Raw genomic sequence first — 17,184 nt, 5'->3', positions numbered from 1 at the left:
CCGCCCTGAACAGGGCTGCCTCCCTCTGATCCCGGCAGACCGTTGGAATCTGGTCCAACAAAATCCGCAACCTTTCTATTGTAATGGGTTGCCTCGCGTCTGGCTTTTTTGCCTCCATCCTGGCCCAGCCCCTCATGATCGTGCGTACTGCAAAAGACTTCGTCTCATCGACCCTGCCATTGAGTTTGTCAAAAAACGAGATGCCTGCCAGCAAAGCGCCTACCCTGGCTTTTGATGCCTGCTCCCGCCTGAGCTTGGCCAGGAAAGCCAACAGCTGCTGCTGTGCGCTGAGCCTCTCGGTGCCTGCCGTGACCTGGAAATCCTTCCAGCAATTCCATGCCGCCTTGTATGCCTTCCATGTCCTTGGCGCCAGCGACCGCTCCACCAGGCTGGCTAACTCGGCTTGACTATCTGCCAGAGACATGGGGGGCATGTTAGGCCTGATGCGCTTGCATTTGGAGCTGCTGCCCTGAACGCTTCCCAGTTCTGCCGTGACAGCGCGTCCGCTATCACGTTCTTTACCCCTGGCACATGCTTTGCCCTGAATGTAATATTGTGGCGCAGGCATTCCACGACCAACCTCCTAATCAGCCTGACCACTGGCGGCGACGATGCCCGCTGGCTGTTCACTGCCTGCACTACCCCCAGGTTGTCGCACCAGAACTGAATTTGCTTGTTGGCTAGCCTCTCTCCCCAGATTGTCACGGCTACCACTATCGGGAATAGCTCCAGGGCTGCCAGGTTCCTGGTGAGACCCGCCTTTTCCCACGCCGGCGGCCACAAATGAGCACACCATTCTCCCTGCCAGTATGCCCCAAAGCCTGTGGCTCCTGCGGCATCCGTAAATAAATGCATTGCGTGATTGGGCCGCATAGGCTCTGGCCACATACGCACCCCATTGAAGTGTTGGAGGAATTCCTCCCATACTAGCAAGTCCTCCCGCAATTCCTTGTTGATGCGCAGAAAATGATTTTTCTTTGCTATGCCCGTTGTGGCTTGCTCCAGCCGTCGCTTAAATATCCTGCCCATTGGGATCACCCTGCAGGCGAAATTGAGGCTGCCCAATAATGATTGGAGCTGCCCCAGCGTCACCTTTTTTGCTCCGGCGCAGTGTCTGACCTCCCTAACCAGCTTTCCCACTTTATCCTCTGGCAATCTGCATTCCTGCTTCACAGAATCGATCTCTATCCCCAAGTAAGACAGAACTGCCTTGGGCCCTTCCGTTTTTTCTGGAGCAATGGGCACGCTGAACTCCTTCAGCATGCCCTGCAGCTCGCTTAGCAAGAGGTTGCACTGTGCCGAATTGGGCGGCCCTGCTACCAAGAAATCATCCAGGTAGTGCGCTATTGCTGCCGACCCAGTTCGCTCTTCCCAGCACCACTGCAGGAATGAGCTAAATGCTTCAAAAAATGCGCAAGATATGGCGCATCCCATCGGAAGACATTTGTCTATAAAAATGCACCCGTCGAAACTTAGTCCCATGAGATAAAAACTCTCGGGGTGAAGGGGGAGGAGCCTAAAGGCTGACTCGATGTCCAACTTTGCCATAAGCGCCCCCTTGCCCTGCACTCGGACCATCTTGACGGCCGAGTCAAATGATTGGTATTGCACTGAGCACTCGTCCCTGTCCAAGGCATCGTTTACCGATGCCCCTTCCGGATAAGACAAATGCTGAATTAACCTGAATTTACCTGGCGCCTTTTTGGGAACCAGCCCCAATGGTGATATAACCAATCCCGCCACCGGGGGGGTTGTGAATGGCCCTGCCATCCTGCCCAATGCCAGCTCTTTGCTGATTTTGTCCCTAACCACCCCTGGCTGCTCCCCGACTGATTTCAGGTTTTTTGAGCTGCCGAAGGGTGTCACGTCCCTGGTTATAGGTATTCTAAAGCCATCCCTGAACCCTGTTAGCAACAAATTGGCTTCCTGCCTCTCGGGGTATCTGGCTAGCCATCCCCGGATCCTGCCTACATCTACGGGACTAACTGCTTTTCCCAGGTCCCGCTGCTGTGGGTACCTTCCTCTGGTAATTTCCTCGCTGCCTAGTGCAGTCCTTGGCGGCATGGTTGGCACCGCAGTTCGAGCATGCGTGCTTGAACTTGCACTGGGCCCGATTGCACAAGGAGTCATTAAACGCCCAGCATTTCTGATCTGCCTTCTGCGTGCCAGGCCTCCCTGCACCCGCAGTGCTGGGCCTCCCTGCCCCCGTGTACTTTTGCTGCGCAGAGATCTTCTCCACTATCCCGGCTGACTGTGCGTTGAGCCACAGGTCAACGTCCCTAACACCGAAATCGATGGGCATTCCGCCCGCCGCTTTCGTCCTAAAATCCTCATCGTATTTCCTCCATACACTTCCCCCGTGTTCTTTATACGCTGAGTAAATGAAATCTGTGTATTTGAGCAGGCCTGCGGCTGCCTCAGGGTAGGCCTCAGTGTAGCACGCCGTATAAGCGAACATCCCGCTCATCCAGTGCTCCATTGTCTTATAACTGTCCGACTGCCTCTCCCCTTTAGGTTTGGCCTTTTCCTTGTCCCTCAGCCCTGCCTCCGTTAGGGAGCATATATCTATGAACGCCCCTTTTTCAATCTCCTTCCTTGTTAATGTTGGCAAGCGGGCTGCCACGGAACTAAAAGGCTGCCCCCCTGCGCTGCTCGCTGGGCCGAATGCTGCTGCTTTGTCCTGTCGTACCACCCCCATCTGGTTCCTGGACGCATCCGCTCCCGGAATACTACCCTTCTTATTTCTCCATTTCGCTACTGCTGCTAGCCACTGTTCCCTGAGCACCCTGCATGCATCATCCTCATCCGACTCCGCTGGGCCTAACCCTAACTCTGACCGCTGCTGCCCACTGTCCTCTGGACTAGGTGCTATCGCTGATACTTCCCCTGTCCTCACCCCGTTGCGCACCTCTTGCGCAATATCTGGCCCTCCCACAATGCTAGGCACGTTATTCTCTAACATTTCCCCCGTATTGCAAACATCATTGCTAACATTCAATGCATTATGCACCCCTTCACTTATGACATTGTTCTTACCCATCCCATGTGCCGCCCTGTCGATGCTTGTGCCGACCTCTGCAGCGAACTGCCCAGGTAGAGCTGCTCCTGCGCCGTTCATAGCGCAAGGATGTGTCCCCGGTGCCCGGCTGCAATCAGCCCTGAATGATGACGCTGGTGAGGCATCGCCGTACATAGCGTAGCCCGTACTGCTCCTGTCTCTTTGCCTGAGATCCCCGGCACATGCCTGATCCCTTGCTGGTGTGCTGTACTGCCGATTGCAGCTGATGCTGCTCCTCTGTGGTGTCCTGCTTGGCGTAATGCGCTGCCGACTGCCCTCATGCCTCAGCGGACTACGGGGTTGACCCCCTGCGTCTGGGTACTCTCTGCGACGCGCTTGAGCTTCCCTGGAGCCAGCCCGCTCCCGACTCCTTGACCGCCCACTCCGACTGGGGCCCCTGGCGTCACGCTGCTCCCTGCGGTATGACCTCCCTGGTGAGGCCTGGTGGTCGCTGGTACGCTCCCTGCGTGAGCTTGCATAACTGCTGCTCCCTCTTCGTGCAGATGTGTCCCGTGGGGACCGATGCTGCCTGCTGGGCCCCCTTGCTGTATTCCTTCCGTGACGACTCTCGTCCCTCCTGCGATATGCTGCCTCCCTCTTCTCGCTCTCCCGTGATGCTGATGCTTGCAGCTGCGTTAGCTCCTTGAACAATTGTGTCGCCATCAGCTGCGCCCATGCCAGCGGAACCTCCGCTGGCGAGCTCTGGTCGACTGCTGCCCCCGGCTCCTGGGTAGCTTGTGGGACTTGTGGTCCCCTGGCTGCCACTGCACCTGTGACCCCGTGCGGCCCATGGTCCTGTGCCCCGTGCTCCTGGGCCTCCACATTGGTGGCTGCTGGTGTGGCCTCGCATGCTGTCTGGGGCTGGTCCTTGCTCCGCTGTTGCTTTTTTAACTGGTTATATGCTGCCAGTTTTTTATTTCCCCTTTTGTTCCCCAGTGGCCGCAATGCTGCTGTCCGGCCACCAGGGGGAGCGCCCTCCGGCCGAGCTCCCACGTGCTGCTGCTGCTGCTGCTTCCTGCTTCTTCTGGCTCCACGCTCCTTGCTGCCCCCCTCCTCCTCCACCAATCTCCTGGGCACCGTCCTCAGCCTGCTGGGGCGGGAGGTTAGGACTTCCCCGCCGACCTGCATTGTTGGTTGGCCTCCAGGACTGGCCATACCAGCTGCCCTGCGATGTGCTGCTTCTGCTGGATCTACCCACGATGTTGATGATGATCGCTGCTGCCTGGAGGGGGACCCGATTACTGCTCCACAAGGTAGGAGGTTGCGTGCTCCCACGTGCTGCTGCTGCTGCTGTGCTGGAGTATGCTGGGTGCTTGTGGATCTCCTCGTGCTCCGGGACGCTGTGTGCCCGGCCTGCTCCCCTGCCTGGTCTTTTAACCCCCTCCTGGCCGCACCTCCCCCCAGGTGCCCTACTGGCTGCCCTTTGTTCCCCAGGTGTGAAAAAGGGGACGGGGACACCAGCCCGACCCCCCCCCCCTGTTGTGCCGGGTCGCCGGCCGCACGGCCTGCCCCTCCCCCTTATGCCGCGTCAGCGCCATAGCGGCGCCTGTGCTCCCTTCTGCAGGGTGACATCACTGTGCGTCCAGGCTGTACATCTGCAGGGTGACATCACTGTGCATCCAGGCTGTACATCTGCAGAGTGACATCACTGTGCATCCAGGCTGTACATCTGCAGGGTGACATCACTGTGCATCCAGGCTGTACATCTGCAGGGTGACATCACTGTGCATCCAGGCTGTACATCTGCAGGGTGACATCACTGTGCATCCAGGCTGTACATCTGCAGGGTGACATCACTGTGCATCCAGGCTGTACATCTGTAGGGGTGACATCACTGTGCATCCAGGCTGTACATCTGCAGGGTGACATCACTGTGCATCCAGGCTGTACATCTGCAGGGGTGACATCACTGTGCGTCCAGGCTGTACATCTGCAGGGTGACATCACTATGCGTCCAGGCTGTACATCTGCAGGGTGACATCACTATGCGTCCAGGCTGTACATCTGCAGAGTGACATCACTGTGCGTCCAGGCTGTACATCTGCAGGGTGACATCACTGTGCGTCCAGGCTGTACATCTGCAGGGTGACATCACTGTGCGTCCAGGCTGTACATCTGCAGAGTGACATCACTGTGCGTCCAGGCTGTACATCTGCAGAGTGACATCACTGTGCGTCCAGGCTGTACATCTGCAGGGTGACATCACTGTGCGTCCAGGCTGTACATCTGCAGGGTGACATCACTGTGCGTCCAGGCTGTACATCTGCAGGGGTGACATCACTGTGCGTCCAGGCTGTACATCTGCAGGGTGACATCACCGTGCATCCAGGCTGTACATCTGCAGGGGTGACATCACTGCATTCAGGCTGTACATCTGCAGGGGTGACATCACTGTGCATCCAGGCTGTACATCTGCAGGGTGACATCACCGTGCATCCAGGCTGTACATCTGCAGGGTGACATCACCGTGCATCCAGGCTGTACATCTGCAGGGTGACATCACCGTGCATCCAGGCTGTACATCTGCAGGGTGACATCACCGTGCATCCAGGCTGTACATCTGCAGGGTGACATCACCGTGCATCTAGGCTGTACATCTGCAGGGTGACATCACCGTGCATCCAGGCTGTACATCTGCAGGGTGACATCACTGTGCATCTAGGCTGTACATCTGCAGGGTGACATCACCGTGCATCCAGGCTGTACATCTGCAGGGTGACATCACCGTGCATCCAGGCTGTACATCTGCAGGGTGACATCACTGTGCATCTAGGCTGTACATCTGCAGGGTGACATCACCGTGCATCCAGGCTGTACATCTGCAGGGTGACATCACTGTGCATCTAGGCTGTACATCTGCAGGGTGACATCACCGTGCATCCAGGCTGTACATCTGCAGGGTGACATCACCGTGCATCCAGGCTGTACATCTGCAGGGTGACATCACTGTGCATCTAGGCTGTACATCTGCAGGGTTAGGGTTACACTGTCGGCTGCAGGAGGGGAAGGTTATGGGGTCCACACACATACTGTAGCTAGTGTGCTGAGAGATGTGAGCTATGCTAGATCACTCAGCACACACAAACACAGCAATGAGTAGCGCTGTGTGCTGAGCGAGCTCTTAGCGCCAGTGTTCTCTCACCGGAGAACACTGGCGCTGACCATATCTATGGTCCCTGCTCATTCTTCATTCTACCGGCAATAGCGCTGAGCAGCCATCACTGGCCCCTACACACACAGTGATGTGGGGTCATTTTCTAAGCGATCTAGTCAGATCGCTTAGAAAATGGCTGAAAACGCCCATGTGTATGCCCCATAAGGCAACGGAATGGGGGGATTAGGGGTGGGGGGAAATACTTACCTTGAAGTTGTTGGGATTTTGGGGTTTATATCTAGTCCCTCTTTTGTGCAGGGCCATGATCACATTCAGGGGGTTATTCTGGTGATGTCAGCTGCCAGCCCCCCGCACCCACGTCACCGCCTCATTACCATCAGAACGCCCCCCCCCGCACCCTACGTCTGCACATGTCTCCTTTATTTGTGATCCCCTGGATGCGCAGCACTGGGTATATTACTAATAATAATGTTGTCATTATGAAGCATCGGTAGTGTGTGGTGACGGTGGCACCATGTTACCCACCTGCAGGTTCTTTGGCACAAAATGGATGCTGTTCCTCTCCTCCGGGATCTACGCTTTGTTTGTCTCAACAAACTACTGGGAGAGATACTACACACTCGTCCCTTCAGCCACCGTCATCGGAGTCATGATCGTTCCTTTTTGGGCGTCGATAGGCAACTACATAACCAGGTAATGGTACAAGTAATGGTGGCCGTCCTTATAAATGGGTGGACAATAGTTGTAATATTAATCAATGTTTTCTACTATCTACATCTACATACAAAATAGAGATTGGCCACCTTCCCTGTCACAGTTACATGTGTTATATACAGGGGTGTAACTACCATAGGTGCAGGGGGTGCAGCTGCTATGGGGCCCAGAGCTGAGAGGGGCCACCTTCCCTGTCACAGTTACATGTGTTATATACAGGGTGTAGCTACCATAGGTGCAGGGAGTGCAGCTGCTATGGGGCCCAGAGCTGAGAGGGGCCACCTTCCCTGTCACAGTTACATGTGTTATATACAGGGGTGTAGTTACCATAGGTGCAGGGGGGCAGCTGCTATGGGACCCAGAGCCGAGACTGGCCACCTTACCTGTCACAGTTACATGTGTTATATACAGGGGTGTAGTTACCATAGGTGCAGGGAGTGCAGCTGCTATGGGACCCAGAGCCGAGACTGGCCACCTTACCTGTCACAGTTACATGTGTTATATACAGGGGTGTAGCTACCATAGGTGCAAGGAGTGCAGCTGCTATGGGGCCCAGAGCTGAGAGGGGTCACCTTCCCTGTCACAGTTACATGTGTTATATACAGGGGTGTAGCTACCATAGGTGTAGAGAGTACAGCTGCTATGGGGCCAGAGCTGAGAGGGGCCACCTTCCCTGTTACAGTTACATGTGTTATATACATGGTGTAGTTACCATAGGTGCAGGGGGTGCAGCTGCTATGGGGCCCAGAGCTGAGAGGGGCCACCTTCCCTGTCACAGTTACATGTGTTATATACAGGGGTGTAGCTACCATAGGTGCAGGGGGTGCAGCTGCTATGGGGCCCAGAGCTGAGAGGGGCCACCTTCCCTGTCACAGTTACATGTGTTATATACAGGGGTGTAACTACCATAGGTGCAGGGAGTGCAGCTGCTATGGGGCCCAGAGCCGAGACTGGCCACCTTACCTGTCACAGTTACATGTGTTATATACAGGGGTGTAGTTACCATAGGTGCAGAGGGTGCAGCTGCTATGGGGCCCAGAGCTGAGAGGGGCCACCTTCCCTGTCACAGTTACATGTGTTATATACAGGGGTGTAGATACCATAGGTGCGGGGAGTGCAGCTGCTTTGGGCCCAGAGCTGAGAGGGGCCACCTTCCCTGTCACAGTTACATGTGTTATATACAGGGGTGTAACTACCATAGGTGCAGGGAGTGCAGCTGCTATGGGGCCCAGAGCTGAGAGGGGCCACCTTCCCTGTCACAGTTACATGTGTAATATACAGGGTGTAGCTACCATAGGTGCAGGGGGTGCAGCTGCTATGGGGCCCAGAGCTGAGAGGGGCCACCTTCCCTGTCACAGTTACATGTGTTATATACATGGTGTAGTTACCATAGGTGCAGGGGGTGCAGCTGCTATGGGGCCCAGAGCTGAGAGGGGCCACCTTCCCTGTCACAGTTACATGTGTTATATACATGGGTGTAGCTACCATAGGTGCAGGGAGTGCAGACGCTATGGGGCCCAGAGCTGAGAGGGGCCACCTTCCCTGTCACAGTTACATGTGTTATATACAGGGTGTAGCTACCATAGGTGCAGGGAGTGCAGCTGCTATGGGGCCCAGAGCTGAGAGGGAATTCTCCCATTTATTAAAACTTGCAACAAATTTTACAATATTTACAATATATCACAATAAATAAATAAATAGTATTTTACAAATGAAATCTTAATACATAACATAAATGAATGCAAACCGCAATATCAAAGGATACATCTGCCTAATAAGCAAAATATCAATAGAGAAATATATACACATGAATATTAACTTTATAACTACTTCATCCCAATATTGCAAAGGAAAACTGAGCAAGGCTTTTTAGATCTATGCAAAACCTGTTCCATTAAAAAACCCTTATTACCAAAATCTACAGGATGTGAAAAGATAGAAAGTTCCAGCTAAACCTGGAAAAGGATATCTGCCACCCACTCAAGGGGGTTTCAGGCGGCCCCACCAATTGGACCACCTGACAGCATCCACCCTTTTCCGGTCTAGATCCATCATCCTCTCCACCTCGTGCAGAATCAAATCCACCACCACTTCACAAGGAAGGATTTTATCTTTTAGGGAAACCTGACACCGTGCCATCCATGTGTGGTATCTAACTACTAAACTGACTAAATAAATTGTGGTTAAATTAAATACACCATATCTTCTGAATGCTCCATAAGCCCACTCTGGGTAACTAAGCCCCGAAAGGCACGGGATACCCAAAGCTCCTGAAACTCTCTTGTAAACATTTACATTAAAGGGGCACTTGATCAAGAAATGGTCCATCGTCTCCACCTCCCCTAGACACTCCTCCCGTGGACAACCACGATCATTGGCATTTCTCCACATCATGTTCCCCTTCACGTAAAGCTTCCCATGGAAAGAAAGCCAAGCAATGTCTCTAAACTTCGGCGGTATTCTCTCTGAATTTATGAGAGCCAATCCAGCAGAAGCGACATCACTTGGGCAATCCCTTAGTGACAACGGAACATGAAAGTGGGTTCGCAAAATCCTGTCCCCCAACTCCTTCCTGGAAAGGTTTTGTACTTCCCCCACTTCCAGACCCCAACGCTTTGTCACCTTCAAGCTCTGGATAACGTAGATCGGAAGATACCCTTTCCGAATTTGAAGATTCTTCACTTGGCCACCACCTAACCAAAGTTTGAGGAAGGGGGACACCCAGACTTCAAATCCACTTACCCATCGAGGAGGAGTTTCAAACAATAAACTCCCAAGATTAAGTTTTAAAAAGGTTGTAACAAAAAAGACGACAGGGTTGATCATGCCAGCCCCTCCGTCTTTCCTCGACTTGTAAGTAATACCTCTCTTGATTAGGTTCATCCTGTTTCCCCAAAATAAAAGGAAAAACAAGGAGTTCAACCTGGCCCATAAAGATTGAGGCAAAAAACACACATAGCTGACATATAGAAATAACGGGATCAGGTAAGTTTTGCACAAGTCCACCCTTTCCCTGAAAGAGAATTTACACCTCTTCCAGCACTCCACTTTCTTGGCAGCATTCTCCAGACACTTCACCCAATTTAGAGTGGCATAATCACCATGGTCAAAACAAATACCTAGAATCTTTATCTGAGGACTGGGCCGGGGGAGGCTGTCCGGAAGGGAAAATTCTTCACCTTCCTCCCCCATCCAGAAAGCTTCACACTTCTCTTGGTTTACCCTAGAGCACGAGGCTATAGAGTATTCACAGATGAGCTCTTCCATATCACGTGCCTCTGCCACTGATGACAGAACCACTGTGACATCATCTGCGTAAGCCACCACTTTAAAAGGGAACTCTGGGCCCAGCTGCACCCCTCCCACCGTACCGTTTTCTACCCTTCGTATGAAGGGGTCAATCGCGAATACATACAGGAGAGGGCTCAGGGGACATCCCTGACGAACTCCAGAGCTCACCTCAAAAGCAGGGCCCACCCAACCGTTTACAAGTGGGAAGCTCTCGGCCTGACTGTATAATGTTCTGAGCCAATAGACCACCCTGACTGGAAAACCATACCTTTCAAGTAGGGCCCATAGGTACTCATGATTTACTCGGTCAAAAGCCTTAGACTGATCCAACGCCAGCAAGTATTTTCCCCATTTCTCAGCACGGCACCGTTCTATGGCCTCCCGGACACCAAGGACAGCACTAAATGTGCTTCGACCCTTCACAGTACAGTGCTGGGATGGGGAAAGCAGGTGTTCTGAAAATTCTGACAACCTGTTGAAAAGTATTTTTGCCAAAATCTTTCTATCTGTATTGAGAAGTGCGATGGGGCGCCAGTTCTCAATACGAGATGGGTCCTTCCCCTTGGACAGTAATATGAGGGCAGATATCCTCATAGAAGGAGGGAGGATTCCCCCACCCAGGCACTCATTATATACTTCTACAAGGCGAGGAATCAAGAGGTCAGCAAATACTTTATAAAACTCAGATGTTAAACCATCTGGGCCTGGGGATTTCTTACAACTCAACTTATCAATCGCCATCTTAACTTCCTCTGCTGTCACACTCCTACCCAAGGTTTCAATCGAGGCATCTGGATTACAAAGTCCAGGTGTCTCCCTCAGAAATGTTTCCATCCTCTCTCTGATAAGTGGCTGCTCAGACAAAAGATCGGAGTAATAAGATCTAATGACTCCCAAGATGCCTTCCTTATCCTCACGAAGAACACCCTGTTTGTCAAAAAGACCCCTCACCTCCTTCATCTCGACTGATCTTCCGCAATTTTGGTAAGGATCAGGCGAGTGGTATTTGCCAAAATCCCTTTCCAAAATCAAAGAATCCAGACGGTTATACTGATATTCCCTCATCTGAGCCTTCACTCGGGAGATTTCCCCACTATCTCCACCCTCAGAAATCAAGAAATCTAATTTCCTTCTCAAACTCTGGTAGATATTTCTCTTTATCAAGTTCTTTTTAGCTACCAACCTCTTGAAGAATCTCCGAATTCTCTTTTTAATCTCTTCCCACCACTCAGATCTACTCCATCCAGCCTCCAAAAGTGTTTCCTGAGATTGAAAGAAGTCTCTAAGGGATTGTCTAACCTTTTCCTCTTTTAGGAGCTCAGAATTCAATCGCCATAGGCCCCGCCCCTTTTGAGTAGCTTCTGAAGCATTCAAAATGACAGAGAGAAAAACGTGATCAGAGAACTCTACTGGCTTTACCTCTGGAGGCAAAGTTTTCGAAGTCTCCTTAACAAAAAACCTATCTATTCTAGACCTACGACTACCACTAAAGAAAGTGTAACCCGTGAGGTCTGGAGAATGGCGAACGTGCACATCTACCAGACCTGCCTGTCTAACCATGCTAACTAAAAAATTAGAATCATAGCCCAGGGCTGTCTTTGAACCTCCCCTGTCTTTTGGCCTAATAACGGTGTTGAAATCACCACCAAAGACAATCTGCTGAGCCGTAAAAAGGAACGGTTTTATCTCACTGAAGAGACATTTCCTGTCCCATTTTGACTGTGGTCCATAGATATTAATGAGCCTCAGGTCATGTCCCCTCAGATTGACATCTAAAATCATACACCTACCTGCCTGTAATTCTATAACCCTGTGCACGGTTACCATACCAGTAAAAAGCACTGCCACCCCACTGTACGGCTCGGCCGCAAGAGACCAGTAAGAAGGCCCGCGCTTCCACTCCCTCTTTGCCTTGTGGAGGATGTTCAACTTACTAATTCTGGTCTCTTGCAAAAACAAAAAATCAATCTCAACCGTATTGAAAAAATCAAAGGCCATAAAACGAGCACGTTCAGAGACTACGGAAGCCACATTAATGGTGGCACATCGTATGGGTTGGGGATCCATGTTTCATTGGGTTATAAAAGCAGGACCTTGCTCACTTTTCATTTACATTCTTCCCAGACACCCTATTTGAAGACCTAGATCTTCTAGAACCTTTCCCTTTGAGAGAGGTTTCCCCCTCCCCAATGGCACCCAGCATGCCATCACTGCCTGACTTCTGGGTCAGACCACCCTTACTTTGTGAGGGTCCAGGATCTGGTGGTTTACTCTCTGACCTAGGAGGTAAACCTGGAACTCTCAATAGGTCTTTTGCAGCTACCCCACTCGGTGCAATTACTGAATTTGACGAATCCATTTCAATTTTTTCCTCATCTTCCTCTACCTGTTGTGTCTCCTCTATTACCATCTCTTGAGTAGGGCAGCCTGTACCATCTATCTCAGAATTTCCAGCTACCTCCTCAACCCCTAATTCTGTGCCTACCGGATCCCACTCTAATCCCTCTTCTCCACTACTCTCCTCATTCTCCACTGGTTTCCTTCTCTTACCCTGCTTTGCTTTCTTCTTACTAACCTTGGGGACAAAAACTAACTCTTTACCCTTTTTTAGAACCTCCCCCTCCTGTTCTTCATCAGTAGAAAAGACATCAAATCTATTAGAGAGGACTAATTTTTCACGGTCATCCTTTTTCCTCTTCCCTTTATTTTCTTTTTGAAATTTATCTTTCTTTTCCCCAACATTAGCCGCCCTGGTTTTCACACCTACAAAGACAATTTCTTTGACTGGACCCTCCTTCTCTTTCCTGACAGCTTCCTCCCTCTGTTCTCGCTCACTCTCCATATTATGGCTTGCCCATGGACATCGACTGTAAGGGTGGCCGTCCTCCCCACAAAGGTTACATTTAACATCATTACAGTCTCTTGAGATGTGCCCAATTTTCCCACAGAGTGTGCATTTGGTGACATTACAATCACTACTCAAGTGGCGGAAGTCTCCACATCTAAAGCAGGTGCGTGGCTGCCCAGCATAAAAGCACTGGACGCGGTCTCTGCCAATATAGGCCGCAGATGGTATATGCAAGAAACCTTTATCCGTACTTTTTAACTGAACCATAGCCGACCACGCACCTCCCCAGACTCCCATTGTGAAACCAACCTTTATTAAATTAGATTGCACTGTGCAGAATCTGGACAACCAAAACAAAATATCCTGGGCAGGAATGGACTCATTTCTGACTAATATTGTTATTTTAACCTTATCCTGCTTTGTAACCAAATTAGTTCTATAGTTACTATATGGTGCCTGGGATCTGCATGCCTGCCACTTTGTCCAAAAAGCCTGTAAGCCCTGATAGGAAAGGAAACTTACATCAAAGTCAGGTGTTTTGACTGGATGGATACAGGCATACAGATCTGAAGCATGGAAGCCCAGGCTGAAAATCATCTCTAAAAAGACTTCTTTAGTTGGGACTTCACCTGTCCCTGCCCATTTAAATTGCAAAAGATTTCTCCTCTTAGTCATTTGGCCAGAAGTAACTGCTGTTGGGGGTACATTCATATTTACCAAACTAGCATAAGACCTTGTGCCTGGGACAATTTTCTTATTTACTTCATCAGTCTTATTATTTGCAGCATTAGACACATTTACTACATTTCTGGCTTCAAGTCTCTTTTTCTCACTGCTGATTAATTCAGCTGCAGCTTTTAACCTGGCTGGAGCATCCAACTGGCCATACACAGCCTGAATCACTTCCCTACCCCCCTCAGATAAAATGTTTCTGTCCAAGATAGGCATCCCTTGTGCAGTGTTACAAGGCTGCACTAAGTCACTGTGAGAAGCAGAAGTCTGTACAATATTAGAAACAGCCTTGTCTGTTAACCCATCCCATACAGATAATGTACAAAAGTCACTACCATGCTGAGCTGCTGCAGAGCCCACATTACCAGCTGCTGTAGGAATATCATTATTAGCAGAGACACCCTGATCCATACTACACAATGTTACCTTTCTGGCATCCTCTGCTGCTGCCAGGACTGACACACTCTCAGTTGATGCTTTACTTTCGAGTTCAGCAGAAAGGGACACAGCTTCTGCCATTTCCACAGGCCTCGTTAACAGCTGAGCTCCATCACAATCAGGTAACCCCTTCACTGCTGCCTGCTTCTCCAGTCGCTTCTCCTGTAATTTGGCTTTAACCCTTTCCAGGGTGGTAGAAAGGGATTCAATTGACTCTTTCAGTACAGACCTTTCCCACTTGCGGCAGGTACTTCTTTTTTTCTTTTTATCTGCAATTCTGGACTGTATGCGCTTGGCTTCTTTTTGCAGGTCCTCTATAGAGAAATTGTTAAAGGAATCTTCCTCCTCCTCACCACACTCTTCTTCATCCTCTGTATTACCTGGGGATGTAGGTACATTTTCCAATGCATCTAGAGGCTTCACCTCCCCCCCCCCCGCTTTACTTCCCCCTGGACAAGCAATGGCTGCTGCTACTCGACCCTGCATTACTTCATGCAGGGGAGCATCCAGGGAGAGTTTGGGGTTATCCGACTGAGGCTCCAGTTGACCCACTGGAGCCTTGCCAACAGAGCAGGTCACTTCCATTTCTGCTCCATCCTGTGTTCCATCACACAGGAGAGCACCCTGTGGCATAGGGAGGGCTTGCTGCAGCTCTACCTGTACCGAAGCCATGCTGAGGGAACTGCCGTCACTGCCTCTCGAGCTGCTCATGTTGCTACCTGATGCGCCAGACTGGCCAACCGCACTACTTGTCTGGGCACCAGGATTTTTCACTTTGGATTCTGTAGTACCACAACCACGTGAGGACTTCCGGGAGACATGTCCCCCAGGAGGATCCATCCCCCTGGGGGAAAATCGCAGGGAATCCCCCTGCAAACACTGGATGCAGCTGCTGGAGCTCACCAAACACCTTACTCACAGCTGACTCAGCACAGACTGCTGAGACTCCACCCACAAGCCTGTCTGGATTACAGGTGTGCAGAGCCCAGAGCTGAGAGGGGCCACCTTCCCTGTCACAGTTACATGTGTTATATACAGGGTGTAGCTACCATAGGTGCAGGGGGTGCAGACGCTATGGGGCCCAGAGCTGAGAGGGGCCACCTTCCCTGTCACAGTTACATGTGTTATATACAGGGGTGTAGCTACCATAGGTGCAGGGAGTGCAGCTGCTATGGGGCCCAGAGCTGAGAGGGGCCACCTTCCCTGTCACAGTTACATGTGTTATATACAGGGTGTAGCTAGCATAGGTGCAGGGAGTGCATGTGTATTAATGTCAGCCATTATTAATAATAATTATGACAGCGATGTGTAATAACGACAGCCGTGTATAATAATAATAATAATAATAATGACAGCTATATGTAACAATATGTAACAATAACAGCCTGGAGTTTGGATTTTCAGGATGGCTCAGAAGTATTACGAGTTTGTGAATTACAACGAGAAAAATGTAAGGGAACAGCGCAGGGTTCCCAAAGGAGCCAGCAACAGATATATCATCATCTTCCAGAGCATCTTCTACTCCATCTTCCATGTGAGTGACAGGTTCCATAGTATGTCCTGTCATGGCTCCCCTATCCTCCTTCTTGTTGTAATACCTCATTGATGGTCTCTCTCACAGGTGAGCTTTGTCCTCTCCCAGTTTCCAATGTACTTCTTCCTCAACAAGTTCCTGTATTCCTATAACCACACGCTGTGTAACGTGAAACAATGCGGTAGGTGTCCTTCAGGGAATTCTGCGGCGGCCATTTTGTATCCGTCTTCCGTCCATTATGTAGAGTTGTCTATTGTCTCTCCTCAGGTGCTTCAATACAACACGGGATGCTCCCGGGGTTCAATGTGACTGTCCTACGCTCTCTTCCTCCAAGCTTGAGCCTCATCTATGTGGAGAGCGCACTAATGGGGGCCGCGCTGCTGTCCATGCTGCTGGTAAGAGCTGCTCAGGAGGGGATCGGGGGCCCAGCATAGTTTGCACGTGTAAACATAAACATCTCCAATTTCCCATTCAGATTCTGGTCCTCTGTGGTTCTGCCTATCGACCTACTGAGGAGATTGACCTTCGAAGCATCGGCTGGGGCAACATCTTCCAGTTACCCTTCAAGCATGCCAGGGACTACCGCTTGCGCTTTTTGGCTCCCTACTTCTTGTACAGCGGGTTTGAAGTGCTGTTTGCTGTCACAGGGTTTGCCCTGGTGAGTGACAGCTACGTAGGCCAATGGTTCTCCACACTCGGAACCCAAGTGCCCCCAACAGTTCATGATTTCCAGGTGACCCAGAAGGCGCACAGGTGCACTCATTGACACATTTTAAAATATCCACAGATGGAGCTTATTATTTAATTCCTGATTCTGTTAGGAGACCTGGAAAACATGTACTGTCGGGCGTACTGTTTTGGAACCACTGATGTAGACCGTTGCTAAGCGTACTGTGTATCTAATAACAGCACACCCTAATCACAAACATAATGGGCCTGATTCAGACCTGATGGCATGGCTACTCATTTGCGGCAGCCAACGATCAGGTAAATGATGCCCCGCCCAGAATGAAATCCCACCTTGCGAATATATGTACACGGCTTGCGAATCTATTTGCAGCCGGACCTGTTTTTCCAAATCCAATCACAAGCTGCTCACTATCAAAGGATTTTCCCTGAGGCTCTGAGTAGCCCAGGTGACCTCATCTGTGGTACGTCCCTAAAGATTCCAGTCTGTGGTACGGGACCGCACCAAGCCAGCAAAGGCACCACACTGGGAGTGGCTCGAGTGTAAAGAAGAAATACAAGAGCTATGTGGTAAGGAGAGTTGCATCTGTAAATATATAAAAGGCTAACTGCTCCTCACCTCTATGAGGTGAAGTGCCACCACTGAACACAGGAAGCCACTTGAGGGACCGAATTACTCCTTTGTGTGCTAAAAGATGCCATAACAGAAAGTGAAAGCAAATTTTGCAAGGACACTAAACATGCTGGATATGGAGAGGGGGAGCTGT

General features: G+C 50.8%; 1 protein-coding gene across 2 annotated transcripts in view; it reads left to right on the top strand.

Moving 5' to 3' along the window:
- Positions 1 to 17,184, top strand: part of UNC93B1 (unc-93B1 regulator of TLR signaling) — a 30,734-nt gene that overhangs the window by 10,640 nt on the left and 2,910 nt on the right. For both annotated transcript variants that reach the window (XM_083145886.1, XM_083145887.1), the window contains exons 5-9: positions 6,705 to 6,866; positions 15,601 to 15,730; positions 15,818 to 15,911; positions 15,998 to 16,125; positions 16,206 to 16,388. In XM_083145886.1, the coding sequence (XP_083002012.1) occupies positions 6,705 to 6,866; positions 15,601 to 15,730; positions 15,818 to 15,911; positions 15,998 to 16,125; positions 16,206 to 16,388 (697 nt within the window). The remainder of the gene's footprint in view (positions 1 to 6,704; positions 6,867 to 15,600; positions 15,731 to 15,817; positions 15,912 to 15,997; positions 16,126 to 16,205; positions 16,389 to 17,184) is intronic.

This window comes from Crinia signifera, chromosome 6, assembly GCF_055691185.1.
Source record: "Crinia signifera chromosome 6, ASM5569118v1, whole genome shotgun sequence".
NCBI classification, from domain to species: domain Eukaryota; kingdom Metazoa; phylum Chordata; class Amphibia; order Anura; family Myobatrachidae; genus Crinia; species Crinia signifera.
This window is presented reverse-complemented; position numbering and strand designations above follow the sequence as displayed.